At 40.6% G+C, this 23116-nt stretch overlaps 1 protein-coding gene across 3 annotated transcripts in view; it reads left to right on the top strand.

The window, feature by feature from the left end:
* The window catches only part of Zfp442 (zinc finger protein 442), a 49022-nt gene that overhangs the window by 15840 nt on the left and 10066 nt on the right, over positions 1-23116 (top strand). Inside the window, exon 1 of one of the 3 annotated variants that reach the window (XM_011239741.2) lies at positions 23038-23063. The exons of the other annotated variants lie outside the window; for them this stretch is intronic. Coding sequence (XP_011238043.1) covers positions 23043-23063 — 21 coding nt within the window. The 5' untranslated portion in view covers positions 23038-23042. Of the gene's footprint in view, positions 1-23037; positions 23064-23116 lie in introns of those variants that run through there. 3 annotated transcript variants of the gene reach the window in all.

The raw sequence follows: 23116 nt of genomic DNA, 5'->3' as shown, positions 1-23116 counted from the left end.
TCAGGGGGAAATAGATGATATGAAAAAATTTAGCTAGAGGTCATGTGTGATAGTTTGGCCACAAATGGTTTTCATCCATGACCTCTGAAATTGAGGGAGCAGAATCAAAAGATAAGGGGCTGATTCTTAGTTGGAATATTGAGTCTGTTGGATGGTTATTACCTGTAACACAATCAGGACTTCAGTGGAAAAAACAAAACAAAAACAAACAAAACAAGTGGTGTAGAAAGAAATGCAAAGTCTGTGGTTTGAAAAGAAAAAAACAGCACTAGGAAATTTCAAATGGTAGTCAGTGCTGAATCAGAGGCAGGGATTTTCAAGGATATTATCACCATTAAAGAGAAAGTCCTTGCTCTGGATTGGAAGCATAAGAAGGTGCCCTAAGGGTAAGATTCCCTTCTGTTAAGCATTCAGTTAATGGAATGAGTAGGCAAAGTGATACCTAGTCCCAGGAAGGAACTTCATATAAAACCTACTGCAACTATGGTCCACCTGTGGCAGGGTCCGTCTCAATTTAGAAGCCAATCTTCACAGGCTTACCCATATTGTGCTGGTTCTGGAAACAAGGAAGATGCAAAATTATGGTCATGGATTCTTCAGTTTTGGTGTCAGTTCAACACTATTTCAGCGATCTGTATTTGGCAGAGTCATAGCTCCAGTGAAGATTCTGTGAGAGTTCATTGCATGCACCCATGAGGATGGTGCCTCAGTTGCATTTTGAGACCACAAGATGTTGAGATACCTATGATATGAGAATCTGCCATGGAGAGATGCATATAGGGAGTGGAAGTGCTGAAACTGAGAGATGTGTGAGAAGTTGCAGGGATAGAGCCATGTAAGCATGTTGAAACTGAAGCCCCATGTGTCTGAGACAGCTACAGAGTTTCCTGTTTGCCCTCTTGGGTTTCCTGCTATGATCTAATGTACACATTTCTCACTATTGAAATAGGATTGTGTATCCTGTGCTATTATATACTGGAAAGACACAAAATGTTATCTGATATCACAATATGTGGCAGTCAAGAGATTGCTTAGAGTGTCAAATAAATCTTTGAACTTTTGAAGAGTTTAGGGACTGTTACAGATTATACAGATCATTGAATTTAGACTGCATATTTTTTCTATTGTTTTATTAGATATGCTCTTTATTTACATTTCAAATGTTATCCCCTTTCCTAGTTACCCTTCCCCCTCCCCCTGCTCCCCAACCCACCTACTCCTGCTTCCTGGCCTAGGCATTTCCCCATACTGGGGCAAAGCACCTTCACAGGACCAAGAGGCTCTCCTCCCATTGACTAGGCCATCCTCTGCTACATATGCAACTAAAGCCAAGAGTCCCTCCATGTGTTTTCTTTGATTGGTGGCTTAGTCCCAGGGAGCTCTGGGTTTGCCAGTTAGCTCATATTGTTGTTCCTCCTAGGGGGCTGCAAACCCCTTCAGCTTTGGGTACGGTCGCTAGCTCCTTCACTGGGGACCCTGTGATCTGTCTAATGGATGACTGTGATCATCCACTTCTGTATTAGTCAGGCACTGGCAGAGCCTCTCAGGATTCAGCTTTATCAGGCTCCTGTCAGAAAAATCTTGTTGGCACCTGCAATAGTGTCCGGGTTTGGTGGTTGTTTATATGATGGATCCCTAGATGGGTATTTTCTGGATGGTCATTCCTTCAGTCTCTGCTCCGAATTTCATCTCTAACTCATTCCATGGGTATTTTGTTCCCCCTTCTAAGGATCAAAGTATCCACACTTTGGTCTTCCTTCTTGATTATCATGTGTTTTGGAAATACTAGGATATTCTGAGCTTCTGGGCTAATATCAACTTATCACTGAGTGCATTGTTCTTTTGTGATTGGGTTACCTCACTTAGGATTATATGCTCCAGATACATCCATTTGACTAAGAATTTCATGAATTCATTGTTTCTAATAGCTGAGTAGTACTCCATTGTGTAAATGTACCACATTTTCTGTATCCATTTCTCTGTTGAGGGACATCTGGGTTCTTTCCAGCATCTGGCTATTATAAATAAGGCTACCATGAACATAGTGGAGCATATGTCCTTATTACAAGTTGGAGCATCCTCTGGGTATATGCCCAGGAGTAGTATAGCTAGATCTTTGGTAGAACTATGCCCAACTTTCTGAGGAATAGCTAAACTGACTTCAAGAGTGGTTGTACCAGCTTGCAATCTCACCAGCAGTGGAGGAGTGTTTCTCTTTCTTCACATCCTTGCCAGCATCTGCTGTCACCTGAGTTTTTGATCTTAGCCATTCTGACAGGTGTGAGCTGGAATCTCAGGGTTGTTTTGATGTGCATTTTCCTGATGATTAAGGATACTGAACATCTTTTATGTTCTTCTGAACCATTCAGAATTCCTCAGTCAAAAATTCTTTGTTTGGCTCTGTACCCCATTTTTTTTAAATAGGGTCATTTGGTTTTCTGGAGTCCAACTTCTTGAGTTTTTTATATTTAGTAGATATTAGCCCCCTATTGGATTTAGGATTGGTAAAGATCTTTTCCCAATCTGTTGGTTGCTGTATTGTCTTATTGACAGTGTCCTTTGCTTTACGAAGCTTTGCAATTCAATGAGGCCCCATTTGTCCATTCTTGATCTTACAGCACAGCCATTGCTGTTCTACTCAGTAATTTTTCCCCTGTACCCATATCTTTAAGGCTCTTCCCCACTTTCTCCTCTATAAGTTTCGGTGTCTCTGGTTTTATGTGGAGTTCCTTGATCCACTTAGACTTGAGCTTTGTACAAGGAGATAAGAATGGATCAATTTGCATTCTTCTACATGCTAACCACCAGTTCAGCCAGCACCATTTTTTGAAAATGCTGTCTTTTTTCCACTGAATGGTTTTAGCTCCTTTGTCATAGATCAAATGACCATAGGTGTGTGGGTTCATTTCCGGGTCTTTAATTCTATTCCATTGATCTACCTGTCTGTCGCTGTACCAGTACCATGCAGTTTTTATCACAACTGCTCTATAGTACGCTTGAGGTCAGACATGGTGATTCCCCCAGAGGTTCTTTTATTGTTGAGAATAGTTTTTGCTATCCTAAGTTTTTTATTATTCCAGATGAATTTGCAAATTGCCCTTTCTAACTCTGTGAAGAATTGAGTTGGGATTTTGATGGGGATTGCATTGAATCTGTAGATTGCTTTCGGAAGGATAGCCATTTTTACTATATTAATCCTACCAATCTATGAACATGGGAGATCTTTCCATCTTCTGAGATCTTCTTTAATTTCTTTCTCAGAGACTTGAAGTTCTTATCATACAGATCTTTCACTTCCTTAGTTAGAGTCACGCCAAGGTATTTTATATTATTTGTGACTATTGTGAAGGGTGTTGTTTCCCTAATTTCTTTCCTAGCCTGTTTATCCTTTGTGTATAGAAAGGCCACTGATTTGTTTGAGTTAATATTGTATCTAGCTACTTCACTGAAGCTGTTTATCAAGTTTAGGAGTTCTCTAAACTCACTTATATATACTATCATATCACCTGCAAATAGTGATATTTTAACTTCTTCCTTTCCTATTTGTATCGCTTTGATCTCCTTTTGTTGTCTAATTGTTCTGGCGAGGACTTCAGGGACTATACTGAATAGGCATGGAGGGAGGGAACATCCTCATCTAGTCACTGATTTTAGTGGAATTGCTTCAAGTTTCTCTCCATTTAGATTGATGTTGGCTACTCGTTTGCTCTATATTGCTTTTATTATGTTTAGGTTTGGGCCTTGAACTCCTGATCTTTTCAAGACTTTATCATGACTGTGTGTTGGATTTTGTCAAATGCTTTCTCACCATCTAATGAGATGATCATGTGGTTTTTGTCTTTAAGTTTGTTTATATAGTGGATAACGCTGATGGATTTCTGTATATTGATCTATCCCTGCATCCCTGGGATGAAGCCTACTTGATCAAGATGGATGATCATTTTGATGTGTTCTTGGATTCGTTTTGGGAGGATTTTATTGAGTATTTTTGCATCGGTATTCATGAGAGAAATTGGTCTATAGTTCTCTTTCTTTTTTGGGTCTTTATGTGGTTTAGGTATCAGAGTAATTGTGGCTTCATAGAATGAATTGGGTAGGGTACCTTCTGTTTCTATTTTGTGAAACAGTTTGAGAATTATTGGAATTAGGTCTTCTCTGAAGGTTATATAGAACCCTGCCCTAAACCCATCTGGTCCTGGGCTTTTTTTTTGTTGTTGTTGGGAGATTATTAATGACTGCTTCTATTTCTTTAGGGCATATGGAACTGCTTAGATCATTAATCTGATCCTGATTTAACTTTGGTACCTGGTATCTGTCTAGAAATTTGTCCATTTCATCCAGGTTTTCCAGTTTTGTTCAGTATAGCCTTTTGTAGTAGGATCTGATGATGTTTTGGATTTCCTCGGATTCTGTTGTTATGTCTCCCTTTCATTTCTGATTTTGTTAATTAGGAGACTCTCCCTGTGCCCTCTAGTGAGTTTGGCTAAGGGTTTATCAATCTTGTTGATTTTCTCAAAGAACCAGCTCCTGGTTTGGTTGATTCTTTGTAAAGTTCTTTTTGTTTCTATTTGGTTGATTTCAGCCCTGAGTTTGATTATTTCCTGCCATCTGCTCCTCTTGAGTGAAATTGCTTCCTTTTGTTCTAGAGCATTTAGGTGTGCTGTCAAGCTGCTAGTGTATGCTCTCTCCAGATTCTTTTTGGAGGCACTCAGAGCTATGAGTTTTCCTCTTAGGAAAGCTTTCTTTGTGTCCCATAAGTTTGGGTGTGTTGTGGCTTTATTTTCATTAAACTCTAAAAGTCTTTAACGTCTTTCTTATTTCTTCCTTGAGCAAGTTATCATTGAATAGACTGTTGCTCAGCTTCCACATGTATGTGGGCTTTCTATTATTTATTTTGTTATTGAAGATCAGCCTTAGTTCGTGGTGATCTGATAGGATGCATGAGATTATTTCAATATTTTTGTATCTGTTAAGGCCTGTTTTGTGACCAATTATATGGTCAGTTTTAGAGAAGGTACCCTGAGGTGCTCAGAAAAAGATATATCCTTTTGTTTTAGGATAAAATGTTCTATAAATATCAGTTAAATCCATTTGTTTCATAATTTCTGTTAGTTTCACTGTGTCTCTGTTTAGTTTCTGTTTCCAAAGATCTATCCACTGATGAGAGTGGGGTGTTGAAGTCTCCCATTATTATTATTTTTTTATTATTGTTTTTTTTAATTAGGTATTTTCCTCGTTCACATTTTCAATGTTATCCCAAAGGTCCCCCATACCCACCCCCCCAATCCCCTACCCAACCACTGCCCCTTTTTGGCCCTGGCGTTCCCCCGTACTGGGGCATACAAAGTTTGCAAGTCCAATGGGCCTCTCTTTGCAGTGATGACCGACCAGGCCATCTTTTGATACATATGCAGCTAAAGACAAGAGCTCCCGGGTACTGGTCAGTTCATATTGTTGTTCTACCTATAGGGTTGCAGCTCCCCCCAGCTCCTTGGTAATTTCTCCAGCTCCTCCATTAGGGGCCGTGTGACCCATCCAATAGCTGACTGTGATCATCCACTTCTGTGTTTGCTAGGCCCCGGCATAGTCTCACAAGAGACAGCTATATCTGGGTCCTTTCAGCAAAATCTTGCTAGTGTATGCAATGGTGTCAGCATTTGGAAGCTGATTATAGGATGGATCCCTGCATATTGCAATCACTAGATGGTCCATCCTTTCGTCAGAGCTCCAAATTTTGTCTCTGTAACTCCTTCTATGGGTGTTTTGTTCCCATTTCTAAGAAAGGGTAAAGTGTCCACACTTTGTCTTCGTTGTTCTTGAATTTCATGCGTTTGGCAAGTTGTATCTTATATCTTGGGTATCCTAAGTTTCTGGGCTAATATCCACTTATCAGTGAGTACATATTGTGCGAGTTCCTTTGTGATTGGGTTACCTCACTCAGGATGATACCCTCCAGGTCCATCCATTTGCCTAGGAATTTCATAAATTCATTTTTTTAATAGCTGAGTAGTATTCCATTGTGTAAATGTACCACATTTTCTGTATCCATTCCTCTGTTGAGGGGCATCTGGGTTCTTTCCAGCTTCTGGCTATTGTAAATAAGGCTGCTATGAACATAGTGGAGCATGTGTTCTTCTTACCGGTTGGGACATCTTCTGGATATATGCCCAGGAGAGGTATTGCGGGATCCTCCGGTAGTACTATGTCCAATTTTCAGAGGAACCACCAGACTGATTTCCAGAGTGGTTGTACAAGCTTGTAATCCCACCAACAATGGAGGAGTGTTCCCCTTTCTCCACATCCTTGCCAGCATCTGCTGTCACCTGAGTTTTTGATCTTAGCCATTCTGACTGGAGTGAAGTGGAATCTCAGTGTTGTTTTGATTTGCATTTCCCTGATGATTAAGGATGTTGAACATTTTTTCAGGTGCTTCTCTGCCATTCGGTATTCCTCAGGTGAGAATTCTTTGTTTAGCTCTGAGCCCCATTTTTTAATGGGGTTATTTGATTTTCTGGATTCCACCTTCTTGAGTTCTTTATCTATATTGGATATTAGTCCCCTATCCAATTTGGGATAGGTAAAGATCCTTTCTTAATCTGTTGGTGGCCTTTTTGTCTTATTGACGGTGTATTTTGCTTTGCAGAAGCTTTGCAATTTTATGAGGTCCCATTTATCGATTCTTGATCTTACAGCACAAGCCATTGCTGTTCTATTCAGAAATTTTCCCCCTGTACCCATATCTTCGAGGCTTTTCCCTACTTTCTCCTCTATAAGTTTCAGTGTCTCTGGTTTTATGTGGAGTTCCTTAATCCACTTAGATTTGACCTTAGTACAAGGAGATAGAAATGGATCAATTCGCATTCTTCTACATGATAACCGCCAGTTGTACCAGCACCATTTGTTGAAAATGCTGTCTTTTTTCCACTGGATGGTTATAGCTCCCTTGTCAAAGATCAAGTGACCATAGGTGTGTGGATTCATCTCTGGGTCTTCAATTCTATTCCATTGGTCTACTTGTCTGTTACTATACCAGTACCATGCAGTTTTGATCACAATTGCTCTGTAGTACAGTTTTAGGTCCGGCATGGTGATTCCACCAGAGGTTCTTTTATCCTTGAGAAGAGTTTTTGCTATCCTCAGTTTTTTGTTATTCCAGATGAATCTGCTGATTGCCCTTTCTAATTCGTTGAAGAATTGAGTTGGAATTTTGATGGGGATTGCATTGAATCTGTAGATTGCTTTTGGGAAGATGGCCATTTTTACAATGTTGATCCTGCCAATCCATGAGCATGGGAGATCTTTCCATCTTCTGAGATCCTCTTTAATTTCTTTCTTTAGAGACTTGAAGTTCTTATCATACAGATCTTTCACTTCCTTAGTTAGAGTCACGCCAAGGTATTTTATATTATTTGTGACTATTGAGAACGGTGTTGTTTCCCTAATTTCTTTCTCAGCCTGTTTATTCTTTGTTTATAGAAAGGCCATTGACTTGTTTGAGTTAATTTTATATCCAGCTACTTTATTGAAGCTGTTTGTCAGGCTTAGGAGTTCTCTGGTGGAATTTTTAGGGTCACTTATATATACTATCATATCATCTGCAAAAAGTGATATTTTGACTTCTTCCTTTCCAATTTGTATCCCCTTGGTCTCCTTTTGTTGTCTAATTGCTCTCGCTAGGACTTCAAGTACAATGTTGAATAGGTAGGGCGAGAGTGGACAGCCTTGTCTAGTCCCTGATTTTAGTGGGGACCCAGCTTCTCACCATTTACTTTGATGTTGGCTATTGGTTTGTTGTAGATTGCTTTTATCATGTTTATGTATGGGCCTTGAATTCCTGATCTTTCCAAGACTTTTATCATGAATGGATGTTGGATTTTGTCAAATGCTTTCTCAGCATCTAACGAGACGATCATGTGGTTTTTGTCTTTGAGTTTGTTTATATACTGGATTACATTGATGGATTTCCGTATATTGAACCATCCCTGCATCCCTGGGATGAAACCTAGTTGGTCAGGATGGATGATTGTTTTGATGTGTTCTTGGATTCGGTTAGCAAGAACTTTATTGAGGATTTTTGCATCGATATTCATAAGAGAAATTGGTCTGAAGTTCTCTATCTTTGTTGGGTCTTTTTGTGGTTTAGGTATCAGAGTAATTGTGGCTTCATAGAATGAGTTGGGTAGAGTACCTTCCATTTCTATTTTGTGGAATAGTTTGTGAAGAACTGGAATTAGGTCTTCTTTGAAGGTCTGATAGAACTCTGCACTAAACCCATCTGGTCCTGTGCTTTTTTTGGCTGGGAGACTATTAATGACTGCTTCTATTTCTTTAGGGGATATAGGACTGTTGAGATCATTAACCTGATCTTGATTTAGCTTTGGTACCTGGCATCTGTCTAGAAACTTGTCCATTTCATCCAGGTTTTCCAGTTTTGTTGAGTATAGCCTTTTGTAGAAGGATCTGATGGTGTTTTGAATTTCTTCAGGATCTGTTGTTATGTCTTTCTTTTCATTTCTGATTTTGTTAATTAGTATGCTTTCCCTGTGCCCTCTAGTGAGTCTGGGTAAGGGTTTATATATCTTGTTGATTTTCTCAAAACCAGCTCCTTGATTGGTTGATTCTTTGAACAGTTCTTCTTGTTTCCACTTGGTTGATTTCACCCCTGAGTTTGATTATTTCCTGCCTTCTACTCCTCTTGGGTGAATTTGCTTCCTTTTCTTCTAGATCTTTTAGGTGTGTTGTCAAGCTGCTAATGTGTGCTCTCTCTAGTTCCTTTTTGGAGGCACTCAGAGCTATGAGTTTTCCTCTTAGGAATGCTTTCATTGTGTCCCATAGGTTTGGGTATGTTGTGGCTTCATTTTCATTAAACTCCAAAAAGTCCTTAATTTCTTTCTTTATTCTTTCCTTGACCAAGGTATCATTGAGAAGAGTGTTGTTCAGTTTCCACGTGAATGTTGGCTTTCTATTATTTATTTTGTTATTGAAGATCAGCCTTAGTCCATGGTGATCTGATAGGATGCATGGGACAATTTCAATATTTTTGTATATGTTGAGGCTTGTTTTGTGACCAATTATGTGGTCAATTTTAGAGAAGGTACCATGAGGTGCTGAGAAGAAGGTATATCCTTTTGTTTTAGGATAAAATGTTCTGTAGATATCTGTTAAGTCCATTTGTTTCATCACTTCTGTTAGTTTCACTGTGTCCCTGTTTAGTTTCTGTTTCCATGATCTGTCCATTGGTGAAAGTGGTGTGTTGAAGTCTCCCACTATTATTGTGTGAGGTGCAATGTGTGCTTTGACCTTACTAAAGTTTCTTTAATGAATGTGGCTGCCCTTGTATTTGGAGCATAGATATTCAGAATTGAGAGTTCCTCTTGGAGGATTTTACCTTTGATGAGTATGAAGTGCCCCTCCTTGTCTTTTTTGATGACTTTGGGTTGGAAGTCAATCTTATCAGATATTAGGATGGCTACTCCAGCTTGTTTCTTCAGACCATTTGCTTGGAAAATTGTTTTCCAGCCTTTCATTCTGAGGTAGTGTCTATCTTTTTCTCTGAGATGAGTTTCCTGTAAGCAGCAAAATGTTGGGTCCTGTTTGTGTAGCCATACTGTTAGTCTATGTCTTTTTATTGGGGAATTGAGACCATTGATATTAAGAGATATTAAGGAAAAGTAATTGTTGCTTCCTGTTATTTTTGTTGTTAAAGTTGGCATTCTGTTCTTGTGGCTGTCTTCTTTTAGTTTTGTTGAGATATTATCTTCTTGTTTTTTCTAGGGCGTGGTTCCCGTTCTTGTATTGGTTTTTTTCTGTTATTATCCTTTGAAGGGCTGGATTCGTGGAGAGATAATGGGTGAATTTAGTTTTGTCGTGGAATACTTTGGTTTCTCCATCTATGGTAATTGAGAGTTTGGCCGGGTATAGTAGCCTGGGCTGGAATTTGTGTTCTCTTAGTGTCTGTATAACATCTGTCCAGGCTCTTCTGGCTTTCATAGTCTCTGGTGAAAAATCTGGTGTAATTCTGATAGGCTTGCCTTTATATGTTACTTGACCTTTTTCCCTTACTGCTTTTAGTATTCTATCTTTATTTAGTGCATTTGATGTTCTGATTTTTATGTGTTGGGAGGAATTTCTTTTCTGGTCCAGTCTATTTGGAGTTCTGTAGGCTTCTTGTATGTTCATGGGCATCTCTTTCTTTAGATTTGGGAAGTTTTCTTCAATAATTTTGTTGAAGATGTTTGCTGGTCCTTTGAGTTGAAAATCTTCATTTTCATCCACTCCTATTATGCGTAGGTTTGGTCTTCTCATTGTGTCCTGGATTTCCTGGATGTTTTGAGTTAGGATCTTTTTGCATTTTGTATTATCTTTGATTGTTGTGCCGATGTTCTCTATGGAATCTTCTGCACCTGAGATTCTCTCTTCCATCTCTTGTATTCTGTTGCTGATGCTGGCATCTATGGTTCCAGATTTCTTTCCTAGGGTTTCTATCTCCAGCGTTGCCTCACTTTGGGTTTTCTTCATTGTGTCTACTTTCCTTTTTAGGTCTAGTATGTTTTTGTTAATTTCCATCATCTGTTTGGATGTGTTTTCCTGTTTTTCTATAAGGACTTCTACCTGTTTGGTTGTGTTTTCCTGTTTTTCTTTAAGGACTTGTAACTCTTTAGCAGTGTTCTTCTGTATTTTTTTAAGTGAGTTATTAAATTCCTTCTTGATGTCTTCTACCATCATTATGAGATATGCTTTTAAATCCAGGTCTACCTTTTCAGGTGTGTTAGGATGCCCTGGACTGGGCGAAGTGGGCGTTCTGGGTTCTGATGGTGGTGAGTGGTCCTGGTTTCTGTTAGTAGGATTCTTACGTCTACCTTTCGCCATCTGGCAATCTCTGGAGTTAGTTGTTATAGTTGTCTTTGTTTAGAGATTGTTCCTCTGTTGATTTTGTTACCCTCTATCAGCAGACGTGGGAGACTAGCTCTCTCCTTTGAGTTTCAGTGGTCAGAGCAGTCTCTGCAGGCAAGCTCTCCTCTTTCAGGGAAGGTGCACAGTTATCTGGTGTTTGGAACTCCTCCTTGCTGAAGATGAAGGCCCAAAACAGGATCTTTCCCAGAAGCTGTGTTGCTTTGGCCAGGAAGGTGGCCGGTTGTCTGGAGCCGAAGATGGCGCCGCCTCAGAAGCTCTGTGGCTCTCGCCTGTCCCAGAAACGGCTGGCCTCTGTATTCCACACCCTCACCCGTGCAGCCTGCCCTCCTCAGAGTCCCGGAGCCAAGGAGGCTCCCACCGGGGCCTGAGGCAGAAACCTCTCAGGCTGGGCGGACCCCTGTGCTCTCACCAGGAAGGTGGCCGGTTGTCTGGAGCCGAAGATCTTGCAGCTCTAAGTCTCCCATTATTGTTGTGTGCGGTTCAATTTGTGTTTTTAGCTTTAATAACATTTCTTTAATGAATGTGGTGGATGCCCTTGCATTTGGGGCATAGCTGTTCAAAATTGTGAGTTCATCTTAGTAAATTTTATCTTTGAAGAGTATGAAGTGTCCCTCCTTATCTTTTTTGATAACTTAGGTTTACAGTTGATTTTATTCGATATTAGTATGGCTACTCCAGCTTGTTTCTTGGGACCATTTGCTTGGAAAATTGTTTTCCAGCCTTTTACTCTGAGGTAGTGTCTGTCCTTGTCACTGAGTTGGGTGTCCTGTACGCAGCAAAATGTTGGGTCCTGTTTATGTAACCAGTCTGTTACACTATGTTTTTTTGTTGGTAAGTTGAGTCCTTTGATATTAAGAGATATTAAGGAAAAGTCATTGTTGCTTCCTGTTATTTTCTCGTTACAGTTGAAATTTTATTCATGTGTATCTTAGTTAGGGTTTCTGTTCCTGCACAAACTTCATGACTAGGAAGCAAGTTGGGGAGGAAAGGGTTTATTCAGCTTACACTTCCATACTGCTGTTCATCACCAAAGGAAGTCAGGACTGGAACTCAAGCAGGTCAGGAAGCAGGAGCTGATGCAGAGGCCATGGAGGAATGTTCTTTATTGGCTTGCTTCCCCTGGCTTGCTCAGCCTGCTCTCTTATAGAACCAAGACTACCAGCCCAGAGATGGTCCCACCCACAAGGGGCCTTTCTCCCTTGATCACTAATTGAGAAAATGCCCCACAGCTGGATCTCATGGAGCCACTTCCCGAACTGAAGCTCCTTTCTTTGTGATAACGCCAGTCTGTGTCAAGTTGACACACAAAATCAGCCAGTACAATTGACCCCTTGTCAACTTGACACACAAACACATCACTATTAAGCCTCAACCCTTACATTCTTATTCATCCCCAAGATCTAAATAACTTTAACTGTCCCAAAGTCTTTACATTTTAAAAGTTCAATCCCTTTAAAATGTCCAGTATCTTTTAAAATTCAAAGTCTCTTAACTGTGGGCTCCACTAAAATGTTTTCTTCCTTCAAGAGGGAAAAATATCAGGGCACAGTCATAATCAAAAGCAAAACTTAAACTCCAACTGTCCAATGTCTGGGCTCCTCCAAGGGCTTGGGTCACTTCTCCAGCCCTGTCCTTTGTAGCACACACCTTGTCTTCTAGGCTCCAGCTGCCTGTTACTCCACTGCTGCTGCTGTTCTTGGTGGTCATCTCATGGTACTGGCATCTCCAAACACTGCTGTCTTCTGCTGTAACTAGACTTCACCAACAGCCTCTCATAGGTTCTCTTCATGGTGCCAAGCCTCAACTCCTTTGCATGACCCCTTCTGTCCTGGGCCATCAATTGCAACTGAGGCTGCACCTTCACCAATGGCCTTCCATGGCCTCTCACAGTGCCGAGCCTCAGCTACTCTGTGTGACCCCTTCATGCCTTCAAAACCAGTACCATCTGGGTAACTCTTACACATTTCTAAAGTCTAGCCACAGCACAAGGTACAACCTTGGTTATCTCTGGAACACAGCCTCTGTGCTCTCAGAAAACACTTCCCAGAAGATGTCACCTCAATGAAGCTGGTCTCTTCTTAATCACCGCTAATTTCTTAACTCCAGCTAACCAGCTAACCAGCGTCAATAGTCCCAGTAACACCAAGTTTTCACTTTAGTAGTTCTGGTATCTTGTTAATCACAGCTGATTCTTCAGCCCCAGCTAACCAAAACTACAGAATCTTCACAATCCAAAATAGCAATGGCCCTGAAAAGAGTCTTTAATTTTCCCTCTGAAATTTCACAAGCCACACCTCCATTTTCTGCACTGTTCTGAACATTATCTTCCAAGCTCCTACACAACATCAGGCAGAGCTCTTAACACCAAATGGATCTTCTAGCCCAAAGTTCCAAAGTTCTTCTACAGTCCTCCCCAAAACATGGTCAAGTTGTCACAGGAATACCCCACTCTTCTGGTACCAATTTGTCTTAGTCAGGGTTTCTATTCCTGCACAAACATCATGACCAGGAAGCAAGTTGGGGAGGAAAGGGTTTATTCAGCTTACACTTCCATACTGCTGTTCATCACCAAAGGAAGTCAGGACTGGAACTCAAGCAGGTCAGGAAGCAGGAGCTGATGCAGAGGCCATGGAGGAATGTTCTTTATTGGCTTGCTTCCCCTGGCTTGCTCAGCCTGCTCTCGAATAGAACCAAGACTACCAGCCCAGAGATGGTCCCACCCACAAGGGGCCTTTCTCCCTTGATCACTAATTGAGAAAATGCCCCACAGCTGGATCTCATGGAGCCACTTCCCGAACTGAAGCTCCTTTCTTTGTGATAACGCCAGTCTGTGTCAAGTTGACACACAAAATCAGCCAGTAAAATGTGGTTATCTTCTCTTAGGTTTGTTGAAAGATTATTTTCTTGCTTTTTCTAGAGCATAGTTTCTCTTCTTGTGTTGGGGTTTTCCCTTTATTATCCTTTGAATGGGTGGATTTGTGGAAAGATGTTGTATAAATTTGTTTTTGTCATTGGATACCTTGGCTTCTCCATCTATGGTAATGGAGAGTTTTGCTGGGTATAGTATCCTGGGCTGGCATTTGTGCTGTCTTAGGGTCTGTATGAAATCTGCCCAGGATCTTCTGGCTTTCATAGTCTCTGGCAAGAAGTCAGGTGTAATTCTGATAAGTCTGCCTTTATATGTTACTTGACCTTTTTCCCTTACTGCTTTTACTATTCTTTCTTTGTTTAGTGCATTTGGTGTTTTGATTATTATGTGACAGGATGAATTTCTTTTCTGGTCCAATCTATTTGGTACTCTGTAGGCTTCTTGTATCTTCATGGGCATCTCTTTCTTTAAGTTGGCGAAGTTTTCTTCCATGATTTTGTTGAAGATATTTACTGGCCCTTTAAGTTGTAAATCTTTCTTCTCTAACCTATTTATCTAACCTATTTGGTCTTCTCATTGTGTCCTGGATTTCCTGGATGTTTTGGGTTAGGAGCTTTTTGCATTTCTCATTTTCTTTGATTGTTGTGTCAATGTTTTCTATGGTAGCTTCTGCACCTGAGCTCTTCTCTCTCTTGTATTCTGTTTGTTATGTTTGCATCTATGGCTCCTGACTTCATTTTTAGGTTTTCTTTTTCCAGAGTTTCTCCCTTAGTGATTTTTTTTTATTGTTTCTACTTCCAGTTTTTGATCCTGGATCGTTTTGTTCAATTTTTTCACCTTTTTAGATATGTTCTCCTGTATTTCTTTAAGGGAGTTATTGTCCTTATAGTCCTCCATCATGATCATGGGAAGTGACTTTAGATTCATATCTTGCTTTTCTTGTGTGATGGTATATCCAGGACTTGCTATGGTGGGAGAGTTGGATTCTGATAATGCCAAGTAACCTTGGTATCTGGTGTTTCTGTTCTTATGCTTGCCTCCAGCCATCTGATTATCTCAAGTTCTCCCTGCCCTCGATATATCTGATTGGAACCTGTCCTTCCTGTAATCCCAGTTGAGTCAGAACTTCTAAGAGTTCAGCTTTCTTTGTGATCCTGGGATTCTGGGATCTTGTGATGCTGAGATTCTAGGTGTGTCAGAGTTCTTGGCAGTCAAGCTTCCTCTGAGACCCTTAGATCCTGGTGTGACCAAGCCCCTGGGATCCTGGGATCCTAAGATCCTGGTTGTGTTAGATTGCCTGGAAGTGGTGTCTCCTTTGGGGACCATGGGTCTGTCCACTGATTTTGAAACCAAGGTAGACCAGTGCTGACCTGAAGGAACCTGAGCTCTTGCGCGCACCTGATTTGCCAGCAAAAAACGATGCTGAAACAGGATCCTTCTGCACACGTTTATTGGGAGAGCTTGATTGCAGAGGTGAAGAGACCCCAAGCCCAGAATTGGTGCTGCTTATATAGGCCTAGGAGTGACGTGTCCATACCTGATTGATTATGCTACAAGTACCTCATTAATATGCGTCGGGCCAGGCAGTGACTGCAAAAAACTCTTATGCACATGCGCACATTGGTTGTTTACCCATATTCATGGGTGTCGGCTTATTGAAACCAGCGCCATCTTGTAATGGCATTTGCGGTTCCCCACACTGAGCCACTGCTCAGGCGGGGTTCTTGCGTCTGTGTCCCAACTGGTCCCAGGCACGGTAATGTTGGAACAGATGTTGTGTTCTACTCACCAGTGATCCTAAGATCCTGGGTGTGCTAGGGTGCCTGAGGGGTGGAGAGTCCTCTGGGGACCATGGGACTGTCCACCGAGTTCAGGCCCAAGTTGGCCTGGCATTGGCACCAACCGGAAGGCATATATTTTCGTGAAATGATGATGATGAGCCTATAGTGACCAGAATTACAGTGTAGTTGATTGACTCATAAAAGCTCCTACATAGTATGATGACTATGAACACTAGTCTCTCCTCTGTGGCTTTTTTGAGGACCTTAGGGAATGATTTGTAGAGAAGCCTTTCAATTACAAAATGGGGATGTTATTTGAGTACCTATACACTCACTCATACCTTTTCCTTTTCTTTGTGTCCACTCTGTTGTTGTTGAAACTCATCAGTCAGCTTCCTTCTTCTGCCATCATGTCCTGACCATTAAAGACTCTATCCATAAGTCACAAAGATACTGTAGAAGTAATTGTTATTCAATGCTATGCTACTTTGCTAGAATGATATTTTTTGTATTTTTTAATATGTATTTTTGTCTGTTTTTCATATCGAAGACAAAGTATCTCTGTGTAGCCCTGGTTGTCCTGAAAATAGGAGTTATGAATTTGATAATCCATAAAACTCTGACTCCATAGTGATGGGAACAGATGTGGGCCAAAATGACTAGCTAGGTTTGTCTCTGTATTATTAGCTTATGAGCCTACAAGTTTTTGTACATGAAAGCATATACTGTAGTTATGACCTTCATCCACATCTGGAATTTTGAAATTTGGCAGACAATATATTAAATTTATCAGGATGTTTTATATTTATGACATTAAATCTACCTGGGTATTCCATTCGATAGCAAGTGTTGGCATTATTACTAGCTGTTTTGTTTGTTTTCAATTTTTTAAATAAATATGAGTATTTTCCATGTATGCATGAATATGTACATCATATGTTATGGCCTCATTCTCAAAGTATTCAGAATGTGGCCTCAGAACTCCTGAACTTGGTACAATGGGTAGTTATGGGCCTCCATGTAAATACTGGCAATTAACCTCAAGTTTTTGCAAAACTGGCAATACATCTAGTGAGCACCTCTCCTTGCCTATGTTGCTAATTCATGGTCAACATTTATACTGCTGATATTTTTTTTCTTTTTCTCTTTTTTTTATTATGTATTTTCTTCAATTACATTTCCAATGCTATCCCAAAAGTAACCCCCCCCACTCCCCTACCCACCCATTCCCATTTTTTGGCCCTGGCATTCCCCTGTACTGGGGCATATAACGTTTGCCTGACCAATGAGCCTCTCTTTCCAGTGATGGCCGACTAGGTCATCTTTTGATACAAATGCAGCTAGAGTCAAGAGCTCTCGGGTACTGGTTAGTTCATAATGTTGTTCCTCCGATAGGGTTGCAGATCTCTTTAGCTCCTTGGATACTTTCTCTAGCTCCTCCATTGGGGGCCCTGTGATCCATCCAATAGTTGACTGTGAGCATCCACTTCTGTGTTTGCTAGGCCCCGGCCTAGTCTCACAAGGGACAGCTATATCACCGTCCTTGCAACAAAGGCTTGCTAGTGTATGCAATGGTGTCATCGCTTGGAGGCTAATTATGGGATGAATCCCTGGATGTGGAAGTCTCTAGATGGACCATCCTTTTGTCTCAGCTCCAAACTTTGTCTCTGTAACTCTTTCCATGGGTGATTATTTCCAATTCTTTTTTTTTTTTTCATTTTTATTAGGTATTTAGCTCATTTACATTTCCAATGCTATACCAAAAGTCCCCCATACCCACCCACCCCCACTCCACTACCCACCCACTCCCCCTTTTTGGCCCTGGCGTTCCCCTGTACTGGGGCATATAAAGTTTGCGTGTCCAATGGTCCTCTCTTTCCAGTGATGGCCGACTAGGCCATCTTTTGATACATATGCAGCTAGAGTCAAGAGCTCCAGGGTACTGGTTAGTTCATAATGTTGTTCCACCTATAGGGTTGCACATCCCTTTAGCTCCTTGGGTACTTTCTCTAGCTCCTCCATTGGGAGCCCTGTGATCCATCCATTAGCTGACTGTGAGCATCCACTTCTGTGTTTGCTAGGCCCCAGCATAGTCTCACAAGAGACAGCTACATCTGGATCCTTTCGATAAAATCTTGCTAGTATATGCAATGGTGTCAGCGTTTGGATGCTGATTATGGGGTGGATCCCTGGATATGGCAGTCTCTACATGGTCCATCCTTTCATCTCAGCTCCAAACTTTGTCTTTGTAACTCCTTCCATGGGTGTTTTGTTCCCAATTCTAAGGAGGGGCATAGTGTCCACACTTCAGTCTTCATTCTTCTTGAGTTTCATGTGTTTAGCAAATTGTATCTTATATCTTGGGTATCCTAGGTTTGGGGCTAATATCCACTTATCAGTGAGCACATATTGTGTGAGTTCCTTTGTGAATGTGTTACCTCACTCAGGATGATGCCCTCCAAGTCCATCCATTTGCCTAGGAATTTCATAAATTCATTCTTTTTAATAGCTGAGTAGTACTCCATTGTGTAGATGTACCACATTTTCTGTATCCATTCCTCTGTTGAGGGGCATCTGGGTTCTTTCCAGCTTCTGGCTATTATAAATAAGGCTGCTATGAAGATAGTGGAGCATGTGTCCTTCTTACCAGTTGGGGCATCTTCTGGATATATGCCCAGGAGAGGTATTGCTGGATCCTCCGGTAGTACTATGTCCAATTTTTCTGAGGAACCGCCAGACTGATTTCCAGAGTGGTTGTACAAGCCTGCAATCCCACCAACAATGGAGGAGTGTTCCTCTTTCTCCACATCCACGCCAGCATCTGCTGTCACCTGAATTTTTGATCTTAGCCATTCTGACTGGTGTGAGGTGGAATCTCAGGGTTGTTTTGATTTGCATTTCCCTGATGATTAAGGATGTTGAACATTTTTTCAGGTGCTTCTCCGCCATTCGGTATTCCTCAGGTGAGAATTCTTTGTTCAGTTCTGAGCCCCATTTTTTAATGGGGTTATTTGATTTTCTGAAGTCCACCTTCTTGAGTTCTTTATATATGTTGGATATTAGTCCCCTATCTGATTTAGGATAGGTAAAGATCCTTTCCCAATCTGTTGTTGGTCTTTTTGTCTTATTGACGGTGTCTTTTGCCTTGCAGAAACTTTGGAGTTTCATTAGGTCCCATTTGTATATTCTCGATCTTACAGCACAAGCCATTGCTGTTCTGTTCAGGAATTTTTCCCCTGTGCCCATATCTTCAAGGCTTTTCCCCACTTTCTCATCTATAAGTTTCAGTGTCTCTGGTTTTATGTGAAGTTCCTTGATCCACTTAGATTTGACCTTAGTACAAGGGGATAAGTATGGATCGATTCGCATTCTTCTACACGATAACAACCAGTTGTGCCAGCACCAATTGTTGAAAATGCTGTCTTTCTTCCACTGGATGGTTTTAGCTCCCTTGTCGAAGATCAAGTGACCATAGGTGTGTGGGTTCATTTCTGGGTCTTCAATTCTATTCCATTGGTCTACTTGTCTGTTTCTATACCAGTACCATGCAGTTTTTATCACAATTGCTCTGTAGTAAAGCTTTAGGTCTGGCATGGTGATTCCGCCAGAAGTTCTTTTATCCTTGAGAAGACTTTTTGCTATCCTAGGTTTTTTGTTATTCCAGACAAATTTGCAAATTGCTCCTTCCAATTCGTTGAAGAATTGAGTTGGAATTTTGATGGGGATTGCATTGAATCTGTAGATTGCTTTTGACAAGATAGCCATTTTTACAATGTTGATCCTGCCAATCCATGAGCATGGGAGATCTTTCCATCTTCTGAGATCTTCTTTAATTTCTTTCTTCAGAGATTTGAAGTTTTTATCATACAGATCTTTCACTTCCTTAGTTAGAGTCACGTCGAGATATTTTATACTATTTGTGACTATTGAGAAGGGTGTTGTTTCCCTAATTTCTTTCTCAGCCTGTTTATTCTTTGTATAGAGAAAGGCCATTGACTTGTTTGAGTTTATTTTATATCCAGCTACTTCACCGAAGCTGTTTATCAGGTTTAGGAGTTCTCTGGTAGAATTTTTAGGGTCACTTATATATACTATCATATCATCTGCAAAAAGTGATATTTTGACTTCCTCTTTTCCAATTTGTATCCCCTTGATCTCCTTTTGTTGTCGAATTGCTCTGGCTAATACTTCAAGTACTATGTTGAAAAGGTAGGGAGAAAGTGGGCAGCCTTGTCTAGTCCCTGATTTTAGTGGGACTGCTTCCAGCTTCTCTCCATTTACTTTGATGTTGGCTACTGGTTTGCTGTAGATTGCTTTTATCATGTTTAGGTATGGGCCTTGAATTCCTGATCTTTCCAACACTTTTATCATGAATGGGTGTTGGATCTTGTCAAATGCTTTTTCTGCATCTAACGAGATGATCATGTGGTTTTTGTCTTTGAGTTTGTTTATATAATGGATTACATTGATGGATTTTCATATATTAAACCATCCCTGCATCCCTGGAATAAAACCTACTTGGTCAGGATGGATGATTGCTTTAATGTGTTCTTGGATTCGGTTAGCGAGAATTTTATTGAGGATTTTTGCATCGATATTCATAAGAGAAATTGGTCTGAAGTTCTCTATTGTTGGGTCTTTCTGTGGTTTAGGTATCAGAGTAATAGTGGCTTCATAAAATGAGTTGGGTAGAGTACCTTCTACTTCTATTTTGTGAAATAGTTTGTGGAGAACTAGAATTAGATCTTCTTTGAAGGTCTGATAGAACTCTGCACTAAACCCGTCTGGTCCTGGGCTTTTTTTGGTTGGGAGACTATTAATAACTGCTTCTATTTCTTTAGGTGATATGGGACTGTTTAGATGGTCAACTTGATCCTGATTCAACTTTGGTACCTGGTATCTGTCCAGAAATTTGTCCATTTTGTCCAGGTTTTCCAGTTTTGTTGAGTATAGCCTTTTGTAGAAGGATCTGATGGTGTTTTGGATTTCTTCAGGATCTGTTGTTATGTCTCCCTTTTCATTTCTGATTTTGTTAATTAGGATTTTGTCCCTGTGCCCTTTAGTGAGTCTAGCTAAGGGTTTATCTATCTTGTTGATTTTCTCAAAGAACCAACTCCTCGTTTGGTTAATTCTTTGAATAGTTCTTCTTGTTTCCACTTGGTTGATTTCACCCCTGAGTTTGATTATTTCCTGCCGTCTACTCCTCTTGGGTGAATTTGCTTCCTTTTTTTCTAGGGCTTTTAGATGTGTTGTCAAGCTGCTAGTATGTGCTGTCTCCCGTTTCTTCTTGGAGGCACTCAGAGCTATGAGTTTCCCTCTTAGAAATGCTTTCATTGTGTCCCATAGGTTTGGGTACGTTGTGGCTTCATTTTCATTAAACTCTAAAAAGTCTTTAATTTCTTTCTTTATTCCTTCCTTGACCAAGGTATCATTGAGAAGAGTGTTGTTCAGTTTCCACGTGAATGTTGGCTTTCCATTATTTATGTTGTTATTGAAGATTAGCCTTAGGCCGTGGTGGTCTGATAGGATACATGGGACAATTTCAATATTTTTGTATCTGTTGAGGCCTGTTTTGTGACCAAATATATGGTCAATTTTGGAGAAGGTCCCGTGAGGTGCTGAGAAGAAGGTATATCCTTTTGTTTTAGGATCAAATGTTCTGTAGATATCTGTCAGGTCCATTTGTTTCATAACTTCTGTTAGTTTCACTGTGTCCCTGTTTAGTTTCTGTTTCCACGATCTGTCCATTGAAGAAAGTGGTGTGTTGAAGTCTCCCACTATTATTGTGTGAGGTGCAATGTATGCTTTGAGCTTTACTAAAGTGTCTTTAATGAATGTGGCTGCCCTTGTATTTGGTGCGTAGATATTCAGAATTGAGAGTTCCTCTTGGAGGATTTTACCTTTGATGAGTATGAAGTGTCCCTCCTTGTCTTTTTTGATAACTTTGGGTTGGAATTCGATTTTATCCGATATTAAAATGGCTACTCCAGCTTGTTTCTTCAGACCATTTGCTTGGAAAATTGTTTTCCAGCCTTTCACTCTGAGGTAGTGTCTGTCTTTTTCCCTGAGATGGGTTTCCTGTAAGCAGCAGAATGTTGGGTCCTGTTTGTGTAGCCAGTCTGTTAGTCTATGTCTTTTTATTGGGGAATTGAGTCCATTGATATTAAGAGATATTAAGGAAAAGTAATTGTTGCTTCCTCTTATTTTTGTTGTTGCAATTGGCATTCTGTTCTTGTGGCTGTCTTCTTTTTGGTTTTTTGAGGGATTACTTTCTTGCTTGTTCTAGGGCGTGATTTCCGTCCTTGTATTGCTTCTTTTCTGTTATTATCCTTTGAAGGGCTGGATTCGTGGAAAGATAATGTGTGAATTTGGTTTTGTCGTGGAATACTTTGGTTTCTCCATCTATGGCAATTGAGAATTTGGCCGGGTATAGTAGCCTGGGCTGGCATTTATGTTCTCTTAGTGTCTGTATAACATCTGTCCAGGCTCTTCTGGCTTTCATAGTCTCTGGTGAAAAGTCTGGTGTAATTCTGATAGGTCTGCTTTTATATGTTACTTGACCTTTCTCCCTTACTGCTTTTAGTATTCTATCTTTATTTAGTGCATTTGATGTTCTGATTTTTACGTGTTGGGAGGAATTTCTTTTCTGGTCCAGTCTATTTGGAGTTCTGTAGGCTTCTTGTATGTTCATGGGCATCTCTTTCTTTAGATTTGGGAAGTTTTCTTCAATAATTTTGTTGAATATATTTGCTGGCCCTTTAAGTTGAAAATCTTCACTCTCATCAACTCCTATTATCCGTAGGTTTGGTCTTCTCATTGTGTCCTGGATTTCCTGGATGTTTTGAATTAGGATCTTTTTGCATTTTGTATTATTTTTGATTGTTGTGCCGATGTTCTCTATGGAATCTTCTGCACCTGAGATTCTTTCTTCCATCTCTTGTTCTGTTGCTGCTGCTCGCATCTATGGTTCCAGATTTCTTTCCTAGGGTTTCTATCTCCAGCGTTGCCTCACTTTGGGTTTTCTTTATTGTGTCTACTTCCCTTTTTAGGTCTAGTATGTTTTTGTTCATTTCCATCACCTGTTTGGATGTGTTTTCCTGTTTTTCTATAAGGACTTCTACCTGTTTGGTTGTGTTTTCCTGCTTTTCTTTAAGGACTTGTAACTCTTTAGCAGTGTTCTCCTGTATTTCTTTAAGTGAGTTATTAAAGTTCTTCTTGATGTCCTCTACCATCATCATGAGATATGCTTTTAAATCCGGGTCTAGCTTTTCGGTTGTGTTGGGGTGCCCAGGACTAGGTGGCGTGGGAGTGCTGCGTTCTGATGATGGTGAGTGGTCTTGATTTCTGTTAGTAGGATTCTTACGTTTGCCTTTTGCCATCTGGTATTCTCTGTAGTTGTGCAGGATACACTCGGCGGGGGCCTTGAACTAAGATGTCTGTGCAGTGCAGGGTACACTCGGCAGGGTCCCGGAACTAAGATGTCTGCTGCCAATGCTCAGGTAAAGAGTTCCTGCGCCGGGCAGGTCCCTATCCTCTGGCTGGGAAAATGGTC

The sequence above is a fragment of the Mus musculus genome, chromosome 2 (assembly GCF_000001635.26).
Source record: "Mus musculus strain C57BL/6J chromosome 2, GRCm38.p6 C57BL/6J".
In the NCBI taxonomy this organism is placed as follows: domain Eukaryota; kingdom Metazoa; phylum Chordata; class Mammalia; order Rodentia; family Muridae; genus Mus; species Mus musculus.
Note: the sequence above shows the minus strand (reverse complement) of the source record. Positions and strands in the feature narration are given on the sequence as shown.